The sequence below is a fragment of the Ovis aries genome, chromosome 15 (genome assembly GCF_016772045.2).
Source record: "Ovis aries strain OAR_USU_Benz2616 breed Rambouillet chromosome 15, ARS-UI_Ramb_v3.0, whole genome shotgun sequence".
Classification (NCBI taxonomy): Eukaryota; Metazoa; Chordata; class Mammalia; order Artiodactyla; family Bovidae; genus Ovis; species Ovis aries.
This window is the reverse complement of record NC_056068.1, coordinates 43,532,163-43,556,680: the sequence shown is the minus strand read 5'-3', so window position 1 is coordinate 43,556,680 and position 24,518 is coordinate 43,532,163. Positions and strand designations below refer to the sequence as shown.

Here is a 24,518-nt window from a genome sequence, read left to right as displayed (position 1 = left end):
GCTGCCCCATGGTAAATGTCTTCTGTGCACCCACCCCTTCCCTTCCCTACTCCCCCCACTCACCCCGGGCCCAGCTCATGAGGGACGGACCTCATCTGGGCTCCAATGGGCCCCCGGCCAGGCACTGCATGGCCCAGGGCCAGTGTCCCTCAGAGCTCAGCCTGCAGGTGTTAATCTATACACAAACTCCTATCCATCCAGTCCTGATCTGGGGGAAGCTGAGGGCCGAAGCTGGAGGCTGAGCCAGCAGAGAGGTCTGTGGGCCTGGAACACAAGGGTCCTGCCTCCAGGAGGCCAAGATTCGAAATGGGAAACAGACCACAGTGCTCAGTAAGTCTGGCCTTTTCCTTTGGCCGGACACAGATTCCCACTCCCACCTCCCCCCTACTCAGGCCTCACAGCCCAGAGTCTCAACTAACTGTTCCCAGGGCTTTCTTTTCCCTTTGGTCCTCCCCTGTGCGGCCACTTTTTGGCAGGGCTCTACCCTCCTAGAAGTAAGTTGGCCCATGGAAGGGGAAACTGAGACTAGTCCTTGCATCTTCCCACTTCTAACGTCCAGGGGCCCCAGGAACATGAGCCAGCTAGGGTGTCCAGGCCTACCTCTCAGTGATGATGTCTCAATGCTGGACATAGACAGCTTTTTTAACCTCTTCTTTCCCCTCTTGGCATTGTAGATGGAGTTAATTCTTTGGACAAGCTGGGTGAGAAAAACAGGGAGGGTGAGGTAACCCTAACGCCATCTGCCCCTGCTCCTAAGAAGGCTGCTGATTTACAGAGACCATCTGTCCCCCTGCTGGTAGAAGCCTCCCGCCCTCCCCCGCACGGGGGCCCAGTACTTGTCTCTCTACTGTACTGGTCCCAAGGGCAAGCCGTAGCTCTCTACCTATTTGTCCACTTAGTGGTCTCTTGCCCCTAAGACAAGTCTCCTCACTTAGCTCCCCAGAGGAAGGAACTGTGATCAAACCAGACAGGATGGGAGCTCCTGGGTCTCTGGAGTCACTGAACCAGCTGAGACAAAGAGCTGCTCAGAGGCAATAACAGGAACAAGGACTGAGCCTTTCCCCTCTGGGCTACCACCTGGGGCCCCGGCAGGAAGGAGCTAAATTCCCAATATACCAGAGCATTGTTTGCAGGCTAAAAATACCACTTGGCCAAATCCTGCTGCTCTGGGCTGGGGATCTGGGCCTGGCTGGCTATGTGTGTGTGCAAATCACTGCTGAAAACTCTCAACTCAGAGTGGTACAGAAAGGAAGACCCACCTTTGAGTCCTAGGTCCCTCACAGCATGCAGATGTTTCTGTGTACACAGAGACTCTGCACACCCCACGCTCACACTAATGAGGAGCCTCCTAAAGACTGCCTCCATCCAGCCAGTGGCGTGGAGCACTCCCTGGGGGCCAGCTAGCATATTAATCACTCAGTGCATCTTTATTGATAAGAAAAGAATTAGCCAGATGGAAAAAGAAAAGGCCAGTGCCTGGACCCAAAAGTGATTTAAGGAGAATTAAGGAAGCAGGCGCAGATTAGGGAAGGGAGGGAGGGAGGGAGAAAAGAGCCACGGCCGGCCTGCCCGCCCACCCACCCAGTCCCGGCCGGCTCCACCTGCAGAAGCTACCTTGGGGACGCGACGGGCCCGGCGGCTGGACAGCAGCTCGCTGGTGGTGCTAAGGCTGTCCTCGTTGAGGCTGGAGGGCGAAGACGGCAGGCTCAGCTGAGCCAGCAGCAGCATGTCATCATGGCTGTGCCTCTTGGGTAACCGTGGCAGCCGGTGGCTCTTCCTTTCTGACCAGTTCCCGCTGCGCAGGGACTGGCTGCCGGGTTTCAGGGAGAGCTGGCGTGGGGCAGGAGACAGGAGAGGGCCTCAGCATGGATGCCGTGGCCGGCACCTGTCTGCTGGGAGCTGGACACAGGAGCCACAGGCTGGCCTCCCTGACTTCCCCCAAACTCCACCTGGAATTTCCATTGACCAGGGTTTCCTCTTCTCAGACCTCAGCTGCTAATCAGCAGGTCAGGGCAAGATTAGATACTTGCTTCCACAAAGGAAGCTTGACTTCTGACAGAAAAACAGAAAGCAGAGACAAAGAAAACTGGGCTGTCATCTGAGTGGGAAAAGAAGGCCAAGTGAGAATGCTGTGGGCGCCGTCTGAGCTCTGGGACAAGGCTGACTCTGCTCATTACTGGGTGTGGCTCAGATCTGTGTTCTGCCTCGCTCCATCCAGACTGACGCCCTTCGCCACGGGGCACCTTACTCTGAGTGGAATTGCTGCTGCTGAAAAGGGAGCAGCTCTGCACACCTGGCATGACTTCCACCTGCCACCTGCATCTGGCATTGCTGCTCATCACTCTTCAGCAAGTCCTCCTTCCTTCCCCTCCCCCAATTTCCTCTTCCTACCCAACTGGTCGGGAAACACACATTCAGTGGACGTTTATTTGAACAGAGCACATTAGAAAGGTAAACCTTTTATAGAAACAATCATGTCACTCCAAGGCCAGAAGAAATAATTTGTATATTCTCTGGCCAGTGCTCTAAAATCTCTAGGAGAATCAGCATTGCTTTGGGAGGTCCAAGATAGGATCTCCATCCTCCAGCCTCTTGTCTGTCGTGGACAAAGCCAGAACAAGCTACAGACTCAGAGCTCCTTTGCCTCTCCATATTTCTCCCCATTCTGCCTCCATCAGTCCATTCCTCAGAGACTCATCCACTCAGCCATTTATCCAATGGGAGCACTTCCAGGTCCTGGAGATACCTATGTGGCTCTCCAAATCCAGTTACTGGGCCTATCCCTGGCCCCTAAATGCCAGGGCTAAGATCAGCTCTTCAGAATTTTAAGACACCAACTCAGGCCCTGTCTTCCTGCTTCCAGGAAGAGGAGGAGAAATCATAATTAGACAGGAGACTAAAGGGGCTCCTACCTTAGTTTCACAGCTTAGAGCTACAGCAGTAAAGGGAAGAAGGTGGGACTGGGTGCCCCCTAAGAGCCCATCTCGACTGTCCACAAGGATGTCGACATGCCAGAGGTCCCTGAACACAGAGCTCTTCCCTGATGTCACCTCTGCCCAACACTAGTGAGGGAAAAAGCCTGAGCAGAAGCTGGCCCTGGCCTTAAGCTGACCCTACAGGCGCGCGTCAGGGCTGCCATTACCTGAGTGGGTGGGTTGTTGTACTTCCTGTCCTGAGGACTCCACATCCTGTGCAAAGAGTCCAAGGAGTTCTCAGACAGCTGCTGGGGTTTTCGTCCTGCTCTTCGGCTCTTTAAGTCCACATCCTCATACGGATTCTCCTTGGGAAGATCTCCTGCAGAGGAGGAAAAGTTAGAGAAGGAAAGAAGGAAATACACACACACACACACACACACACACAAATAAACAAGCAGAATTCCTGTGAGCCAAAGACAGTGGCTTCTGCCGGGCCCTTCAGCTCATGAGTCACACAGCTGCCAGTCTGCAGTGGGAAGGCTACAAACAGAGCCTGGTTCCGAGTCCAGAAGCCGAACCACCATCCCCCACCCCCAATTCAGCTCAGCCTTGTCTGGCCTCTGCTTTATAAATTCAAAGATTGCACAAGACTGGCTCAGCCACCCGTGCCTGTGCCCAGCCAGAGGACAAAGCCAACAGCAGGCGTCTTTTCTTGGCTCCAGTCCGTCCTCTGCGAAAGCCCCGGAGATATACAGTTCAAGGCAGGAAAGGCTTTCAGAGGTCACGCAGCTGTCTCTTCACCCCCTGCTCCCTGAGGACCACCTCTGGGCGTGGGTGTGGAGGACTCCAGGGAGCCGGGCGGCACCGGGCTGCACCAGACCTGCGCTTCACCGGCACGCTGTGCAACAGCTCTCTCGGGACATGGCTTTCGTCTGGCCCACTAAGGTAACTCGGCACTGGAGCAGTGACTAGCAGGTAGCCAGCGCTCAGGATTACTTGTTCAATGAACTGCTCTGACTATAGCGTCACTGCACTTCCTCCACCACGGACCTCAGCAAAAAGCAATTGGTCATCAATCCCCTTTTGTGATAAACTCTTCTGCTGGGACACTCGAGAGATGTGAAAGGTCTGAAGGGAGTTTGGGCTGGGGGTGGGGTGGGGTGGGGTTGGGGGGAATTCTTGCTTCTCTTCTCAGGATTCATTTCCAACCTCACGAGCACTGCATTGGCACTACCAGGAAACCACAGAAAATCCAAAAAGCGCCGTCCATTCCTGCCCTTGAAGGGCAACCCCTTCCTACAAGCCCTATCCTCCCGCCAACATACACCTGGACTTCTCTAAAAAGCAGTAATACCATGAGCAAGGTGAGTCCTGGCTCAGTTATGTGGCAGAATCACAGTGGTGACAAGGCTCATAGGGACTGCGAGTGAATACAGCCTTCCACTCCCCTCGTCTTGTCTTTCCCCAGCCTCTGCTCTATACCAACACCACTACTTGGGACGTAGGTGCTAGTGGCCAGAATACTGTTTTGCTGGAGGTGTATTGTACACCAAGAGCAGGGCTCGCCCCAACTTCTCTGTCTAAGCAGCAGGATGAGCCTGGGGGACCACTGGGCCCCCACAGACACCTCCCTGTGCCTCCCACCATAGAGGAGTTCAGGTGCCACTTCTCAGGGAGCAGACAGAAGAAAAAGCAACAGACTCAACACAAGGCCCCTGGCAGTGTGAACTTTCCTCGCATAGGACACAGGAGAGATACCAAATCCTCTATGCCTTCAGAGTTCTCAATCGCCAAAACCAAGAGCTCCACCAGATCTCATTTTTATCACTATCATGAGAAACCACCATGAATTTAGGAAATGTCTTTGCCGAGGTGTGGGGGCAGGGGGGCTGTGAAGGGGGGATTTCAGTCACGGCTAATTAGACTGCCATGGGAGCCGTACAGATCTCTGTAAACGAATGAGTCAAAGAAGGGTCAAGGAAGGATTTGGGACTGGATTAAGTGATTCTCAACACCAGGCAGAGCCCCCAGCAACTGCAGAGACATTTTCCCGTAACAGTCATGCCATGAAAATGACTTCTCTCCATTCCAGAGCCCTGACTAAGCAGAGCTGACCCAGCAGCCCTGCCTCACGAAGCCAAATATGAAACCTGACATCCCTTGCATGTTTTCTATAGCCCACCCCATCGCGGGCACTCAGGGAGGAATCAGGATAGACTGTATTTCCTGGTCCCTCGCCAACATAGGTCCTGTAGTGGTGAGGCTAGGGAACCAAAGATTGTTGAGTCAGGACACAATCTTCCTTATCCTGTGAGACAGGACAGAGCAGATGGGGGCAGGGAGAGCATGTATTCCAGACTCATCAAATCTAAACTGCTTTGGGCTGGATGACCAGCCAGAGTCCTTATCATCTTTCCCCAGCCTACAGGATGACCCTGTCTCAACTGCTTTAGATCAGAGTTGCTCCAGTTGGAGCTGGATAATTCTTGTTGTGGTGGACTGTACTGCGCATTTATAGGGTGTTCAGTGACACCCCTGGCCTCCATTCACTAGAGGACAGTAGTATCCCCTCAACCAAACAACTAAAAACATCTCCAGACACTGTCAAATGTCCCCTGGGCAGATAGGTGGATAAATGGACGATGAGTTGGACAGATGGATGATGGATGGAAGGAAAGGAGAAAAGGAGGAACAAAGGAAAAGTGGATGATGGATGGGTAGATATCGATGGACGGATGAAACTATACCCCCACCCGCGTCTGCCCCATTAAGAACCACTGTTTTAGACGATGTCCCTAAACTTCCTAATGGCTTCTGAGCACCATGATACGAGTCCTGAGGCAAACTCTCTTTTCCTCCCTCCTTCACTCCTCTTCTCTCCCTTCCTTCTTTTCCCTTTGAACATCAGTGCAAAAGCCAAAGCTCCAAGAAACAGAAGTAGGAGACGGAGGCTGGGACAGTCACAGATGCATATCAGTGATCATCTGAGAACTGAAAACAGTTGGGAACACCAGGGTCTCAAGCCTGGTATGGCCTCTGGAAACTAAACTTCAGGAAAGCTCCAAACGCCTGCTCCTCCTGCCTGCCCAGCCTAACAGAAAGAAACAGCCTCTTTCTTCTCCAGCTACGTTCAACAGCCTCTCAGATATAACCAGGCCACTAATCATTTCTGCAGGAAATGAAGGTTGGCCCTGGCCCAAGCCCCACCTCCCCAGCCTTAGCATGAGCCTTTCACAGCCCCATGCACCTCTGACACCCCACTTTCTGGACTGTTCTGATGACCCTCCTGGAGCTGCCACATAGAAACCCACCCAGCCATCTGTCCAGATAGTAAGGGTGACAAGAGCATGGGGATGTGCAGAGACCAAGCAGCACCCAAGGCCCAGAGCCAGTCAGCCCCAAAGCGATGGCTCAGAGCTGGGAGACCAGGAGGGCTGGGGATCTGGCTCAGAACCCTCCTCCGGGACAGAGCCCCAGTGAGGCTGAAGAAGCTGCAGCTGAGTGGAGAAACCTGGAGAAGACTCCGCAGGGCCTGGATGGGAGGCGGGACACCTGGCAGACCTGAAGACCTTCCCCCGCTCTCTTGCCCACTCAGCTCCCTCAAGGATGCTCCAGGCCGCCCTGGGAGGTGGAGGAGAGGTGGGGCCTCCATCCCCGAGGCCTGGCCCAGAGCAGCCCCATCTCATCAAGCCCAGCTGCAGAAGCCAGAGGTCTCACCCTTTCCCAGCTTTGCTGATGACACAAAGGACAGGGGCATCGCCAAGAATTTCTGCTTTGCACTTTTTTTTATAAGGGGCTTGGTCAGAGCCCAAACCTATCACGGGGATCCTCTTGAAGGAAGAACCTAGTCCCACTGAGCCCTGCCCCCATGCCTCCCCATGTCTCCTGTGGTCATTAACCATGGATGCCAAACACCCCAGCCCCCAACACACACACAAGTGGAAGAACCAGTTAGAGAAGGGGTGCGTGTCTGTGTCAACACACTGAGAATTTCTCCAAATCTTAAGCTTCCCAGACCACACCCATGGCAACGGCTCTGGGTCTGCAGCTTCCCTCCCCAACCCTCTCCCGTGTCCAACCAGCTGTTTCTCTGGTTCTCAGCCTCTTCTCCTCCCTTGCACTGAGGAGAGAGGCCCAGATGAAGGGCCCAGCTCCCCAGCAATGCACAGCACAGACGGGGAGCTCTCAGGGTCCAGCCATTCCCCACCCTCCAAGGCTGGACACCATTTCCCAACTGCCCAGGCACTGTTCCCTGGATGACACCTCTGGGCGACAGACTACAAGTTGTTTTGTGCCTCTGATCCTCACTGTCCCCCAGCCTTGGGACACAAGAGAGAAGAAGGCAGAAAGAGCAGACGCTCGAAAAGCTTTGCAGTAAGGCTGACTGGCTCTGTCCCCAGCTCCCACCCCACTCAAGTTCCTGGAAACGCTCCCTCAGCCCCAGCGAGCTGATGGGAGTGGGAATCTCTGCAGGAATGCAGCCTGGGCTCCCTGGTCAGGCGCCGAGGCCACTCCACATAACTCTCTAACAAGCTGCTTCCTTGGGCGCATTTTTGAGTGTCAGGCTCAGAATGCCAACGATTATAAGGCTTTGTGGGACAGCAGCATCTTCCAGAGGCAGATGTCAAATTGGACAGGCGAGAAGGAACAGCCCCTAGAAGCGACACAGCAGTCTAACTTTATTTCGGGACCACTGTGTTGCAAATCAGAAGGGTAAATGTCAGCCTGGTTTGGAGTATCCCACCCCGGTTCCCAAGGCATCAGGCCGGGTATAGGCGGGAGGTGCTGCAAGCCCAGGGCTCATGGAGAAGACGCATTAGTCTCTGGACCAACTGGCACTTGGCCTCTTATAGACCAGGAACTCCAGACCGATGGGCTGGCCCCCAAGATAAAAACTCAGCGTGGGTGCTCTCTGACCACCTCCCGCCTCCCTGCCACAGCCCCATTATCACACACCCGAAACAAAGCTCTGTCTGTCCCCGGGCAAGGGAGGCGGCAAAAACTGGATAATCCAAACCAAAGCACCCTCAGCCTCACCGAGCACAGGCTGGGCTAAACAGAGAGAGAGAAGGTTGCCGGGAAGTCAGGCTCTGGTCGGTCCGAGGCAAAAGTGAAAGTCACACTCAAAGTTCAGCAACGAGGGCCCCCTTCGGAAGCCTCTGAGGGGTCCTAATTCTTGGACTGTCTCCAGGAAGGAGAAAGGGTAAGTCAACCAGACATCCTCCCTTGAATTTCCTTCTGGTCTCCCTGGGCAGGTCTAGAAGTTCAAGGGCTACTGTGATGACAGAAAGGAGGAAAACGCACCCAGGGCACTGAACAGCCAGAGATTTGGAAACTCACCTGATCCCCACTGCACCAGGGCAGCAAGAACCCCAGGGGGGCCCTCCCTGCCATCCTCTCTTACCCCGTCCTCTCTACACAGCACTCCAAAGATCCGGAAGTGAGCTCAGCAGGTAGGGAACATGTCCCGGCTCCAGCCTTACCTCAGCCCAGCCCTTACTCAGGCTTCTAGCTTGTCCATCTAAGAGGCATCCAAACTGCTCTGCTATTTTCTGGCCTTCTCACGCAATACCTCAAAGTGGCAGGAAGTCCCCTCCACCGAGTGAAGAGGCCAAGGCCCAAACACAACACTTGTCTCCCTCTACCCCTTCTAACCTCTAACCTAAGGAGCACTTGAGAACATTTCTGTTGCCCAGAACAGTGCCTCCAAAATTCTCACCTCACACCACGCTCCATCCCCCAACACTACATGCACAGCCCCCCAATAACCTCAAACAGAACCCTGTGATTGTGGAGCTCTGGACAGGGAGAAACAGTCGGAGCATCCCTTTCTTTTATTCCAGTTCAGATGATGCAAGAGCATTCCCCAGTGAGGTCCCAAGAGGGCTGCAGAGCATTCTCACAGAAGAGAGTGCTCAGGCCCCAGTGCCAGCAGCACGTGGGTCCTGAGGGGGACAGCTGAAAGCTGGAGCCTGCCCTGCCCACCGCAGCAGCCACCCCGGCTGCTTCCAGGGTCCCAGGCAGCAGTGACATATAAGGATTTCTCTCAGAACAAAGGAGACAGGAGTGCACCCTGCTCTGGAGTGGGGAGGAAGATGGGGCTGTGCCTCGGCCCCCCACAGTTCCTGACCGAGCTCAGCTCTGGGTTGCCATAAATACAAAGCTTCTCCCAGGTGGTAACCGAAGGGGCCTCCTTCCCCAGGCCCTTTTGCTGTTCTGGGGAATCTCGCTCCCACAGACCTTCAGAGAGGACTGAGCCTCAGGCGGCCACATCCAATACACCCCGACCCTGGGAAAGCAGTGCCTGTGTGGGTCGAGTACTGCTGCTGGCTCCCCAGACACACTGGAGTAGTCAGGCTGTGAGGAGAAAAGCAGGAACCTGGCGACTCAGATCAAACAGGGGATTAGATGACTCTCTTCCTAGGATCCCACGGTCTTATCTGGGGGCTCTCCACTCGGGCCATTCCTCTCTGTAACACACTCATTGGGCTTCCAAGGTGACACTAGTGGTAAAGAACTAGCTTGCCAATGCAAGAGGCCTAAGAGACGTGGGTTCAATCCCCAAGTGGGGAAGATCCCCAGAGGAGGGCATGCAACCGACTCCAGTATTCTTGCCTAGAGAATCCCATGGACTGAGAAGCCTGCAGAGCTGTAGTATATAGGGTTGCAAAGAGTTGGACATGACTGAAGTGACTTAGTGCACACATATACTGTGTAACACCAACAGCGAAACCTAACGTAAACTATGAACTTTGGATGATAATGATATTTTGGTTCATCAATTGTAAACAATTGTACCACTCTGGTAGAAGATCATTATCAAAAGTAATTGGGAAACTATGTATTGGCTCAGAAGGTAAAGAATATACCTGCAAGGCAGAAGACCAGGGTTTGATCCCAGGAGAAGGGAATGTCTGCCCACTCCAGTATTCTTGCCTGGAGAATCCTGTGGACCGAGGAGCCTGATGGGCTAGAGTCCATGGGGTCAAAAAGAGTCAGACATGACTGAAGCAACTTAGCACGAATGCATGAATACACTCCTTAGGACTATGGTCTTCAGCCCCAGGGCCCAAGGCAGAGAGAAGAAAGGGAGGAGTGCAGGAGAGGTCAAGTGCATGGACGCAGACTTCTCCTCGGGGACCTGTGCTGAGACACACACTTCACTTGAACAAAACGGAAGCCCTCGCTGAGGAGAATTTGGCCAGAATTAAGATAAAACCCCAAAATAAACTCAACCTAGCCTCGACTAGGGCAATATTGCATAGAAACCTGGAATGTGAGCTCCATGAATCGAGGCAAATTGGAAGTGATCACACAGGAGATGACAAGACTGAACTTTGACATTTTAGGAATCAGGGAACTCAAATGGACTGGAATGGGTGAATTTAACTCAGATGACCATTATATCTTGCCACTACTGTGGGCAAGAATCCCTTAGAAGAAATGGAGTATCCATCATAGTCAACAAAAGAGTCTGAAATGCAGTACTTGGATGCAATCTCAAAATGACAGAATGATCTCTGTTCGTTCCAAGGCAAACCATTCAATATCACAGTAATCCAAGTCTATGCCTTGACCAGTAATGCTGAAGAAGCTGAAGTTGAATGGTTCTATGAAGACCTATAAGACCTTCTAGAACTGACACCAAAAAAAAGATGTCTTTTTCATTATAGGGCACTGGAATGCAAAAAGTAGGAAGTCAAAAAACACCTGGAGTAATAGGCAAATTTGGCCTTGGAGTACAAAATGAAGCAGGTCAAAGGCTAACAGAGTTTTGCCAAGAGAATGCACTGGTCATAGCAAACACCTTCTTCCAACAACACAAGAGAAGACTCTACACATGGACATGTGTAGAGATTGTCAATACAAAATCAGATTGATTATATTCTTTGCAGCCAAAGATGAAGAAGCTCTATAGAGTCAGCAAAAACAAGACCGGAAGCTGACTGTGTCCTCAGATCATGAACTCCTTATTACCAAATTCAGACTTAAATTGAAGAAAGCAGAGAAAACCACTGGACTATTCAGGTATGACCTAAATCAAATCCCCTACGATTATACAGTGGAAATGACAAATAGATTCAAAGGATTAGATCTGATAGACAGAGTGCCTGAAGAACTATGGATGGAGGTTTGAGACACTGTAAAAGAGGCAGTGATCAAGACCATCCCCAAGAAAAAGAAAGGCAAAAAGGCAAAATGGTTGTCTGAGGAGGCCTTACAAATAGCTGTGAAAAGAAGAGAAGCTAAAAGCAAAGGAGAAAAGGAAAGATATACCCATTTGAATGCAGAGTTCCAAAGAATGGCAAGGAGAGATAAGAAAGCCTTCCCCAGTGATCAATGCAAAGAAATAGAGGGAAACAACAGAATGGGAAAGACTAGAGATCTCTTCAAGAAAATTAGAGATACCAAGGGAACATTTCATGCAAAGATGGGCACAATAAAGGACAAAAATGGTATGGACAGAAGCAGAAGACATTAAGAAGTGGTAAGAATACACAGAAGAACTATACAAAAAAGATCTTTACGACCCAGACAACCACAATGGTGTGATCACTCACCTAGAGCCAGACATCCTGGAGTGCAAAGTCAAGTGGGCCTTAGGAAGAAGCATCACTACAAACAAAGTTAGTGGAGGTGATGGAATTTCAGTTGAGCTATTTCAAATCCTGGAAGATGATGCTGTGAAAGTGCTGCACTCAATATGCCAGCAAATTTGGAAAACTCAGCAGTGGCCACAGGACTGGAAAAAGTCAGTTTTCATTCCAATCCCAAAGAAAGGCAATGCCAAAGAATGCTCAAACTACTGCACAATTGCATTTATCTCACATGCTAGCAAAATAATGCTCAAAATTCTCCAACCAGGCTTCAACAGTACGCGAACCATGAACTTCCAGATGTTTAAGCTGGATTTAGAAAAGGCAGAGGAACCAACGATCAAATTGCCAACATCCGCTGGATCACTGAAAAAGTGAGAGAGTTTCAGAAAAACATCTACTTCTGCTTTATTGACTATGCCAAAGCCTTTGACTGTGTGGATCACAACAAACTGAGGAAAATTCTTGAAGAGATGGGACTACAAGACCACCCGACCTGCGTCCTGAGAATCTATATGCAGCAGTTAGAAGCATCAGGAAGCAAGAGTTAGAACTGTACATGGAACAACAGACTGGTTCAAAATCTGGAACGGAGTACATGAAGGCTATAAATCGTCACTGTGCTTATGTAACTTATATGCAGAGTACATTATGAGAAATGCTCGGCTGGATGAAGCATAAGCTGGAATCAAGATTGCTGGGAAAAATATCAATAATCTCATATATGCAGATAACACCACCCTTAAGGAGAAAGTGAAGAAGAACTAAAGAGCCTCTTGATGAAAGTGAAAGAGGAGAGTAAAAAAGTTGGCTTTAAACCCAATACTCAGAAAATGAAGATCATGGCATCCAGTCCTGTCACTTCGTGGCAAATAGATGGGGAAACAATGCAAACAGTGAGAGACTTTATTTTCTTGGGCTCCAAAATCACTGCAGATGGGAACTGTAGCCATGAAATTAAAAGACGCTTGCTCCTTGGAAGAAAAGCTATGACAAACCTAGACAGCCTATTAAAAAGCAGAGACATTACTTTGCTGACAAAGGTCCATCTAGTCAAAGCCATGGTTTTTCCGGTAGTCATGCACGGATGTGAGAGTTGGACTATAAAGAAATCTGAGCACTGAAGAACTGATGCTTTTGAACTGTGGTGTTGGAGAAGACTCTTGAGCCCCTTGGACAGCAAGAAGATCCAACCAGTTAATCCTAAAGGAAATCAGTCCTGAATATTCATTGGAAGGACTGATGCTAAAACTGAAACTCCGATATTTCGACCACCTGATGTGAAGAACTGATGCATTGGAAAAGACCCTGATGCTGGGAAAGATTGAAGGTGGGAGGAGAAGGGGACGACAGAAGATGAGATGGTTGGATGGCATCACCGATGATGGACATGAATTTGAGTAAGCTCCGGGAGCTGGTGATGGACAAGGAGGCCTGGCGTGCTGCAGTCCATGGGGTTGCAGAGTCAGACACAACTGAGCAACTGAACTGAACTGACTGAGCCTTGACTATTATTATTATTGCTTTTTGTTGATGCTCAGATGCAAGTTTGCCAACACAATATCCTCTCAGTACCTGGAGGACAATTCTCCATGGTGTTCTACATTTCCAACCTGAGCACGAGAAATTCATCGTTCCCAAGTATTTTTCAAAGATGTTTATAGAGCATCAGCCTTGGGAGGATAGAGTCTCCCTCCAGGGCAGAGGCAGATCTGTTTCCTGACCAGAATAATAAGGACAATGTCTGCTTATGGGGCAAAGGTTGACCAGGTTTGCCAGCAGCCCCTGGAAAAGCTTGGGGTTTCCTAAGCTTGAGGTTCCTCGGCTGCGACATAATAGACCCATCATGTGCACAGCCTCTACCTGGACCTCCCCCACACTGCCCCATGGGACTGCGGAGCAAGGGGAACCTGTGTGAACATCAAGCTCATGTGGCCCATTGTGCACGAGTAGTAAAGTCCTCTGTGATCCAAGCACCTCTGTCTTCTGCCATTATCTGTGAACCTGAACAGACTAGATTTGCCAACTTGCAAGCAGAGAGAAATCTCGGACACTTTCATACTTACTTTAAGGGAAGAGTAGGAGAGATACATATTAAGGACCAGGTATCATGCTAGATACTTTGATATCTATTTTATCTCATTTAATCCTAACAGTAATCTTGCATATTACTACTATTATTATTGTTGTTACCATAAAAATATCATCACCATTTCTGTCAAACATCAACATGAATCAACCATAGGCTTACCTATGTCCCCTCCCTCTTGAACCTCTGTCCCACCTCCCCAAGTATTTCTGCCAGTGTCAACTGTATGTTTCCATCATTTGCTAGTTAGTGACTCTTTTTCTTTTAATATAAACTTACTAAGTATTAAAAATTTAAAAAATCATCATTTCATAAGAGAAAAGGTCTCAAAAAAGTTAAAAGTGATTTGCTTAAGGATACACAGCTAAGAAAGGGCACCTATTGGACTCCAGAGACTTTCAAAAATAAAGAGACAGTGTGGTTCCCCCTTTTCGTGGTCCCAGGAGTCCTTTGGGTTCCAATTCATTCAAAGCCAGGCTTTAATCTCTCAGCGGCTCAGTCTTTGGTAAGCCTCTTTCTCTGATGCCCCTTTTCTTGAGAAGTTCCAGAAGTCGGGCCACATCTGCCCAGAGAGAATGAAGTGGGACCTGGGAGTGCCTGTCCTGCAGCAGTGCACACCACAGATGAGCCAGCCCGCCACTTGGCCCCTGCTTACCCACGATATCTTCATAGGCGTTCTCTTCTAAAGTGCTTTTGGATCCAAACTTGGGTTGGCTCTCAGTACCGTTCTCAGTGGGAGAAGAGGGGTACAGGGACTGGAGACTGGATGCATCCTCAAACTCAAAGGATTTTCTGTGGATGACAAGAGTATGAGTCATTCTGGCTGAACCACACCCCTACTGCCCTGGAAGGGAATGGCCAAGAGCAACAGCCAAGACTGGAGGTCCTCCTCACTAAACCAGCCACTGAGCAAAGCATCAAGATGGATCCAAACTTACCATCCAAATGAAGAGATAAATGGTCTGAAAGGCCCCAGCCTGGGTGCCTGCAACTAACACCAATAACAACTATCATAGCTGAAAAGGATGTCACGTGTCAGACGCTGTGTCTGATGCTCTACACATGTTCGCCCATTCATCTTCACTTGCTGCTGCTAGGTATCGTGCCACTTTACGATGGACTAGCCTGAGGCCCAAGGAGATAAAGTGACAGAGGTAAGACTCGCGCAGGCTGTCAGACTGCAGGGTCTGAGGTTTTGACCTGGGCCTCCAAGCCCTGGAGAACATAATTTTTGAGAAGTATCTGCCATGACCTCGTCTGGTCTAGAGACTCACACCATGTCTGCATCTGAGGCCTCCTCAGGCACCGAGCAGGCAGGAAGGGCTCAACACTGGATGGGTGATGCTCAGGGCTGTTCAGGGGTCACAGAAGCAGCTGGTTCATTGAAATGAGAAGGGCCTGAGCCCTCAAGACAAATCACACCACTTCTGAAAGGAACTGGGAAGGCAATTTGCCCCCAGAAGCTATTTCCAAGACCTACCTTCCCTTCGGTTAGTGATCTGCTCCCTTTCCACCCCCCAAATAACCTTCCCCTCTCCCACAGGGTTCCCAAACCACAGCTAGCTAGCTTCTCAGACATGCTGAGCCCATGCTACCCTCTACTCCCCGTCTTCACAGGGAGGCTTGGCCGAGTTACATGCTCTTGCTCTCCAAGGCAGGTCCCTCCCCGGGAGGGAGAAAAGTGCAGGCACTGACTGAATCCCTCCTCTCGCCCACTAACACCTTCCTCATCTTTGGGTACCCTTGGATCTTTCAGCTGATGCAGTCCTTTCTCTCATGTTTAATAAACAACACCCCGAGGGCCCTGGAGTACAAGTCTAGGACTAAAAGTGTCCTTGGCTGCGTGGTTACTATGCAGCCTTCATCACAGCTGAACACTTCACACAGGGCTGTCCTCCCTGCCCTCCATGACACAGGCCCTCCTAGTTTTCAATTGCTTCTCAAGCTCCTGTGAGGGGTCCCCTTTTCCACTTGCCTTTCCAATGCCACAGTCTCAGAGCTTTGCCTTCAGGGCTCTCTTTCTCGCCCTGCACTTTCTGGGAGCCCCATACTGACAACCATCACTGTATCTACCACTGCTACCATGATAACTCCCCGATCTCTGTCTCCGGCCCAGACTTCTCAACCAGCTAAATACCCAATGGCTGAGCACAGAGGTTTCTGAAAGCTGGCCTGCAAGCCGCTGCTGGTGTGAGAGCAAGCCTTCAGCAACATATACAGTGGAGTCAACATCTCATGCAGGCAGTTCTCAGGTCAGCAAATGACACAAGCCATGTTCAGCCAAATTATCCTTGAAAATCCCTCTGGAAGGTGCCATATTGAGGACCAACACAGGGTCTTTCATGATGACGGATATAGTCAGTTTCTCCTCCAGACTTTTAAAAAGGTTTTTTTTGGTTGAATAACAGAAATATATGGCTTGTATATTTTTTAAAATAAAAAGGTACATTAAATACGAGAATTGTACAAGGCACAACAGATTTTTTTTTTTTTTTTTTGGCACAACAGATTTAAACTTACTAACTCATCCTCAGCCTGTGCTTTTCAAACAGATTCTTTTTTTTCCCCTAAGAACAGAGATTTAACTTTGCTGTTAATTCTTATTTGAAGTGACTCCACCATATATGGATGGATGTATACATTATGAATGTAATATGTGGGTGTGTATGTGTAAAACCTTCAGGCTGAAGTACTCTCTCCTCTTATCCCCTTTTTCCACTTGGCTGTGTACTTCCTGCTCTCCTAAATTTAGCTCAGCAGCTCCCTCTCTGAGGAGGGTTCCCTCACTCCCCAGTTAAGACGCCTCTTTCTCTGGGTTTCGGGAGCATTCTGCATGCCTATGGATCTGGGTACGGGGCACAGCATCTATAATGTATTTGTGCACCTATCTCCTGTGCCAGGTAACCAACACCTGGAATGCAACAGCCACATCTTATGCACCCTTGTGTCCCCCTGACCAGCACAAAGGCTTGGTGCACAGCAGGCTCTAGACAGATTTTTCTAGAAATAAATGACTAAAGACAAAGTTGGGAAGTTCCTCTGGAGAAGGGAATGGCAATCCACTCCAGTATTCTTGCCTGGAGAATTCCAAGGACAGAGAAGTCTGGTGGGCTACAGTCCAGGGGATCACAAAGAGTCGGACATGACTGAGTGACTAACACAGACACACACACAAGACAAAGCAAACATTTCAGCAGGGTGTGACAGACTTACAGAGTCAGTGAGCATGGTGAGGTGGGCCAGAACATGGAATTACATTTAGCCAAGGTCTCTTCTAGCTCATGAGTTTGAGCCTTTGTGATGTTTTCCTCTCTGCATATGGCGGGAAAGTTTCTATATGAGTTGGGATATGCTGGGTGGAAGCCTGAAGTACGGTGTCAGGTTGGAGAAACCCCAGAAGTCAAAGAAACCTGAATGCCCACCTGACATTAGGTTAGAAGAGAAAGGCAGTGAGGGGCAGGACGACAGGCCGTGCACAGGAAGCTGGTTCCCAGCCTACTCCTATTCAGAAAACAAGATGCCTATCAACCTGCACCAACTCCAGCTGCTCCAGCTCCCAAGTCACTACAATTGTGGAAATGGTCTGGGAAGTCCAGTGTCAGGAATGCTGAGATGGACCAGGAAGTCAATGAAAGAACAGGTCCTTCTGGACACAGCCAGGAAGTAGATGAAATGTTCTCCCTGTTTCCCATCAGTCTCCCTTTTAGGATCCAAAGATCCCCTCTTCATATAAGCCCAGGGTTCCTATACACCCAGGCAGCCCTCAGGAAAGAGCAAATCACGTTACATATGTCAACCCTACTGTGTTAATGGTAACAGGCAGTATTTAGATAATGTTTCAGCCAAGGAAATAAATCTCTAGCTGGCATTTCAGGTAGTTATGAGGCTGCTGCTGCTCCTGTTATGAGGCTAAGATCCTACTAGTCCTCAAGGGACTGCCCCATTGATCTAAAAGTAAGATGGCCCTACCATTCCCTTGTGTCTCAGCTGGTAAAGAATCAGCCTGCAATGCAGGAGACCTGGGTTCGATCCCTGGGTTGGGGAAATCCCCTGGAGGAGGCTACCCACTCCAGTATTCCGGCCTGGAGAATTCCATGGATTGTATAGTCCACACAGTTCATGGGGTCACAAAGATCTGGACATGACTGAGTGACTCTCACTTTCACCCCTGCCATAGAAGAAGTTCCAGTAGGGCTCTACTCCCAAGGCCAAACCAGCCACCATCTTCAGGACGTGACATTTGGAATGTCATGTCACCCTCCCACTCACTTTTAAGCAGGGCTTCCCAGGTGGCCCCAGTGGTAAAGAACCTGCCTGCCAACGCAGGAGACCTAAGAGACATGCATTCGATCCCTGGGGTTGGGAAGATCCCCTGTAAAAGCAGAAGAACCATCAACCTTTTTTGCCTAGCTCGTGTTTCACCTAACATCATCTGCTGCTCCAGAATTTACAAAGCACTACTAACTGTGACCTGCAACCATAGTCTGCTCCTGCATCCTCCATTGAAAACAAAGCCGCTGTGCCCAGCTCTGCGTCACTGGAGGGGCATTCGTTACCTGTTCTGGGACTTGCGGTGACCTCGTGTGTCCTTCTTGGGTCTCCGGGTGACGGGTGGGGCTGGGGTGGAGGGCAGGGGGGGTGGAGCAGCAGGTGTGGGAGAAGGAGGTAGACCATTGCTTGGCTTACTCTTGGGGTTCTTGTCAGCCTCATATTCAAAGGTGCGCTTGGGTTTGGGGACAGGGTTCACAGCGGGATCAGGGGAGCTCTTCGGCGGCAGCAGCTGGGAGGTCGGGCTATTTCCAGGGGTCCCTGGCTTAGTGGGACCACTGCCTTCCCTCTCCGGGGGTGGGCCCGCCTCCCCCCCAACTCCAGCCGCTCCTCCTGCCCGGCTGTCCGTGCTCACACTCGCGTTCCCTGTGGGTTCCTCCAAGGGGCCCAAGGTCCCAGTCTTCCATCTCCCTCGGTCTACGCTGTAGCAGCTGCTGGGGAGCTGGGGGAGCCCCCGGCCTGGCTGCTCCTTCAGGGCCTGTTCAATTTTCTGGATCCGACTCAGCACCGCTGAGCTCTCCTTCCTGCTGCTGTGCCCCCTGAGTAAGGCACTGGGCTCGCTCCGGCCTGGCCGTTTCTCCAGCCGGTAGAAAGAGTCCCGCACAGGGAGCGCCTCTCCCTCCTCCTCGGTCTCAGGGTAGGAACACTCAGAGAAGGTCCTGCTCATCCTCCGGAGGCCCTTGAAGTCAAAGGTCTTGTCCGAGCTGCAGGGGGACGGCACCACGCTGGGGCAGCCCACGCTGGGGCAGCCCTCACTGGCCGCCCACTCGCCCCCAGAGCCCTCCCGCTTCTCTCCACACACGCTCATCCTGGGCGAAGCCTCTCGGCGACCCTCCCATGCTGAAATCTTCTCCCGGATGCCCAGGCTGTGGGCACGGGGGCCAGCACGGTTCAGAAAGACACTCCGGGGGCCCACTGCTGACCCCAGGGACGGAGTGCTCTGGGCGAGGGGTGGGGAAGCAATGATGCCCTCTACATCTTGGGCTGCCCCCCGGACGTTCTCCTTCTGGTCCTCTCTCTTGCACACGGCAGGGCTTCTGTCCAGATAACTGAAGCTGGTGGCCTTGAGGGGACAGACGGGTGGTGAGGTGTCGGGGGAGGGGGCTTGAGGATGCTGAGGTGAAGGCTCACGGGGATGCCAGTCCTTGAGGAGCAGCCGGGAACCGGAGCGGCTTGGGTACCTGCAGGCGGATGTCTCACTGTCACTGAGCGGGTAGATGGGACTCCTAGGTGGGGAGAGAACCGGAGGTGGAGAGACTGACTGAGACCTAGGAGAAAAAAAGAAAAGAGAAATGGCAGTGCGTGGACGGAGAACACTGTTTTATTCTTAAAGAGCCCAGCTCACCCCTTTCCTACAGGACTCTCAAGCTCAAAGTACTATATGCAATAATGTACCTTCCAAAGCTGTCCTCAGGAGGAACCATCTTATCCAGAGTGGGCTACACTCCATGGGTCTCACCTAGAGGCCCTGGGTACCGTCTGCCGTAGAAGCCAGGTCTTCGGCAGGCCAGAGCATTCCCAAAGTCCACCTCTGGCAATCAGAGAGCAGTAAGACCAGGGGTGTGCTGCTAAATGTTTAATAACCAGCTCCTTGCAGGGAAAAAGCATAGATTCGTCACACCTGCCAACTTCCACAATATAAATATTCCTACTATGGCTGAGTTCAGACAACCCATGTGACCTCACTGGATGTGGAGTTGGGAAGAAACACTCATGTTCAACTCTCATGAGCTGCTACAAAGCATCTCCAGCACCCACTTCCTAAAGTGGTCCCAAATATGTACTTGATCCCTGTGATCTATTTCCTTGACAAGCCCCATCTCCCCTCAGGCTTCTGCTACCAGATACAAGACACTCCACCTCAGCTTGGGTCTTGATCAGAACTCAGATCCCTGAAGGTCTCAAAAGGATCAGAGGTGTGTGTGTTAGTCGCCCAGTCATGTCGGACTCTTTGCAACCCCATGGACTGTAGCCCACCAGGATTCTCTGTCCTTGGGATTCTCCAGGCAAGAATACTGGAGTGGATTGCCATTCCCTTCTCCAGGGGATCTTCCCAACCCAGGGATTAAACCCTGGTCTCCAGCATTACAGACAGATTCTTTACCATTTGAGCTACAGGGAAGTCCCCCAAAAGGATCAGAAGGGCCCCTCAAGAAAGAATCATTTCCACTGTCTCAAAGGAGGCTAATGGGGAGAGAAGACCAGCTCCTTCACAGCTCTAGCCCCCAGCAGTGGTATCACATCACATAAGCCACCTCCTAGCTCCAGATCAACACACAGATCTTAGCAAATATTGGCAACAGTTCTAAATAAATGTTTTTACATTGTTGTTCAGTCACCAAGATGTGTCCAACTCTTCGCGACCCCATGGAATGCAGCACATCAGACTTTGCTGTCTTTCACTATCTACCGGAGCTTGCTCAAACTCATGTCCATTGAATAGGTGATGTCATCCAACCATCTCATTCTCTGTTTCCCCCTTTTCCTCCTGCCCTCAATCTTTCCAGCATCAGGGTTTTTTCCAATGACTCGGCTCTTCACATCAGGTGGCCAAAATATTGGAACGTTAGCTTTAGCATCAGTCCTTCCAAAGAATATTCAGGGTTGATTTTCTTCATGATAGGTCTTAACATATATTTTGGAGAAGGCAATGGCACCCCACTCCAGTACTCTTGCCTGGAAAATCCCATGGACGGAGGAGCCTGGTGGGCTGCAGTCCATGGGGTCGCTAAAAGTCAGACACGACTGAGCGACTTCACTTTCACTTTTCACTTTCATGCACTGGAGAAGGAAATGGCAACCCACTCCAGTGTTCTTCCTTGGAGAATCCCAGGGGCGGGGGAGCCTGGTGGGCTGCCATCTATGGGGTCACACAGAGTCGGACACGACTGAAGTGACTTAGCAGCAGCAGCAACATATTTATTCATTCAATCTTCACAAAACTCTGTCATGTTATTAAACTTTATTATTATCCTCATTTTGCAAATGAAAAACACTGAGGTATAGAAAGGTTAAACATCTCATTCAAGGTCTCAGCTGGTATGTGAAGCCAGGACTACGCTATGTTGCTGCTCTAAAGAGGAGGCAGTGACCTCCACCATTCTTGTGAACTGCCCGGGTCCCTAGACATAGAACAGCAGAGACCCCCGCAGCTCTGGGCACAATCCTGTCTCCACTGTAGTGTTTGTGAGTATCAGGGAACCTCTCGGTCTTCCTTATGAGACCATGATTTCTTCCAGGTGGAGGGACACCTACTCGGTATCTAGAAGGTGCGCCATGAATGATGAACAAATAAAGACAGGAAAAGGTACAAGTGAGCTGACTGAAGAGAACCATGGGCATACTTCCTCGTCAGCATTCTTTTCTAGTTGTCTACTAGGGCAACCACTGTCAACTTTCAGAAATGTTCCCAAACTGCTTTAGTTCAAAGACAGCAGGGCTTCGCCAACACTGCATGCTCCCAAGGCCTACCTGACCCTAATCCCCAGGCCTTCAGAGTGGGGCGGTCCAGACTCACAGGCTCCAGAGCACCATGCCATCTGGGGAATGCAGCCAGCTGCCGCTGAGCCAGGCTGCTGTCGCTGCTCGATCACACACAGAAAACTGCAGCTCGGGTGAGTCAGGGATTGGCCAACAATTCCCTGTTGGGTCATAACCTTTGGCTGCCCCCAGTCAACAGGAAACCTCAACATGCTTAAGTTGTTTTTAAAAGGGCAAGTCAAACAAGAGCCATCCCACGTGTACATGGGCACAGATGAGAGAAATCCGGTGCCCAGCCAAGCCGATGACCAAAGAGACTTTGCTCAGCAAGGAGGTGTGAAACAAGTACTCCCCAGGGCGGGCAGGGTTAGGGCAACATGCCAAGCTGGAGCCTGGGGAGAGCCTGACCTACTCACAATCATGAAAGGCCCAGGTCCCTCACTTCTTCCACAGAACCACGGACGCAAAAGGTCAAAGTCCAGCCCTGTAAGGCAACAAGCGTCTGGGCTACACAAAGGACTCTATGTCTCAGTTACTCTCAACTGGAGGCGGGAGAAGATGCCTTTAACAGAAGATGACTTTGTCATGTGTTTATTCATTCAGTAATAATTAGTGAGTACCTACTCCATGCCAGGCCCTGCGCTAGGCACTAGCTATCAGAATAAACAAGAGACAAAAATTCATGTCCTCATGAAGCTTGAATCCTAGTCAGTGGTGGCCAGTATTTAATGAGACTCAGAATCTCTCAGGAAGCCCTTTCAAACTATATATACCTCATCTCTCTAGGTATTTTGATAAATGCTCCCCTACGAAGCAGCTCCTCAACCTTCAAGGTGAAATTCACCAGTCCATGAAGCCACTGGGGAATGGGGGCAATGGCTCCCACAGGGGGACAGAAAAACAGTGAGAACCTCTGGTCTGTTAAGATCCCAGTCTGCTTCCGATGCTTTCAGAAAGGATGACTCTGAAAGTTCCCTCAGTAGTTTGAACATGAAGGCAATCCCACAAGTTAAGAAATTCTCTCAGTGCCTAGTCTGTTTTAACTGAGGCTTAGTTCTTCTCTCCTAGTGAAGGATAAAACAGAGAGACACAGGCCCTTCCTTTAAAGGTCCTGGTCTTCAGATCTTGGCTCATCTGGGGCCCAGAGCCACAGGTGCTCCTTGCCCAGACCCACATATAGGCCAAGCCAATGTGCTCTGGCAACTCGGGGTCAAAAGGAGGCCTGACTACGTTGACCTGGAGTCTAGCCACCTCCAGGTTCATCACAAAGCAGCGGCGTTCACTCATACCACGGTCATCCATAAGGCCCCGCCCCTCATGGGCTCCAAGGCTCACCGGAGGACAGAACTCACTGCATTTCTCTGCACGTTTCCGATTCCCCCTGGTATCAGGACTGTGACCATGGGCAAAGCCACACAGACTCTATAAGCCGCCAGTATCAATTCCTCAAAATGTTGTTCTAACTACATCAGAGTTGTTGTAATGGGCACATGCGACTATGGATATGAAATGAGTCGAACATTGTAGCTCATTATGACAGTTTATTATTAGTAAGTTTTTCACCAGGTTATCTAGGCTGGTTGTTCTCAGTAGAGGGTAAGAACATCAGAGTAGCAGTGTTTCAGTTCCAGCACAGCCACTAACAACTTACATGACTGGCGCAGATAACTTTCTCTAAGCCTCAGTTTCCATATCTCTGGCAGAAAACAACAAAATTCTGTAAAGTAACTATCCTTCAGTTAAAAAATTAATATTTCTTTTTAGAAAGGAAAATGACCAGAAGCGGATCACACTAAATAAATAAATAAAATGGAGGTTAAAAGAACACACATCTCAGCAGACTGTTGTAAGGAATAAAGACAATATGGATCAAGTGTCGAGCTCAGTCGCTAACACACAGTACTCAATCGTAGCTTGATAATAACTAATATCAACAAGGAGCTGCCTATTCAGAATGATCACTTGATAAACTAATTATAACAGTTTACCTCTGTCCTTTGATTCTAAACATTCAGGGTGGGAGGGGAGAAGTGTGAAAGGGCTAGTCACTCAGTCGTGTCCAACTCTTTACAACGTCATGGACTGTAGCCCGCCAGGCTCCTCTGCTCATGGGATTCTCCCGGCAAGAATACTGGAGTGGGTTGCCATGCCCTCCTCCAGGGGATCTTCCCAACCTAGGGATCGAACCTGGGTCTCCTGCAATGCAGGCACATTCTTTACTGTCTGAGCCAGGAGTCAGACATGACTTAGCGACTAACACACACACACACACACCCACACACACACACCCACACCCACACACCCAGGGGAGCACACACACACACACACACGCCCCCAGGGGAGCCTGGTAAAGGAAAGGAGTAAATTAAATACAGTCATAAATTCTTTGCAGCTCACGCTATCAAAAGGTAGAGTCTACTCTTCTGCCCCTTGATTCTAGGCTGACCCTGTGATTTGCTTTGATGAACAGAATATGGTAGAAAATAAACCATCTCAGTTTAAAATCTGAGGCCTCAAGAAGCCTTGACATTTCCAACTTCACACACTTGGGGTTCTGCCCTGAGTCTGTTACATAAGAAAAACCAGTCTGGTTTTTCAGAGGAGGCCATGCACAGTGTCACTGTGGCCCCCCAACCACCACATGGGCCTGACACGCAGTGAGGTCATCTTGGAGCCAGTGAACCAGCTACATAAGCAAGCCCGGGGGAAGCCAGTAGAGGAACTGCTCAGCGAATGTACAAGAAATGTGAGAAATCACTGATTGTTCTAGGCCCCTAAGTCTTAGGGTGATTTGCTACAATACAATAGCAAAGTGATGTGGTGGGAAAGGCTGGGCTTGTGTGTAAGAGGCCCCCATCCCCACCCCAGTGCAGGACCGCTGTCCTGGGC

At 50.4% G+C, this 24,518-nt stretch overlaps 1 protein-coding gene across 8 annotated transcripts in view; it reads right to left on the bottom strand.

The window, feature by feature from the left end:
* Nucleotides 1-24,518, bottom strand: part of DENND2B (DENN domain containing 2B) — a 166,791-nt gene that overhangs the window by 19,856 nt on the left and 122,417 nt on the right. For all 8 annotated transcript variants that reach the window (XM_027979402.2, XM_042233081.2, XM_027979404.2 and 5 more), the window contains 5 exons: nt 18,158-19,417; nt 14,257-14,393; nt 3,143-3,294; nt 1,615-1,830; nt 601-697 (listed from right to left, as the gene is read on the bottom strand). In XM_027979402.2, coding sequence (XP_027835203.1) covers nt 601-697; nt 1,615-1,830; nt 3,143-3,294; nt 14,257-14,393; nt 18,158-19,417 — 1,862 coding nt within the window. The remainder of the gene's footprint in view (nt 1-600; nt 698-1,614; nt 1,831-3,142; nt 3,295-14,256; nt 14,394-18,157; nt 19,418-24,518) is intronic.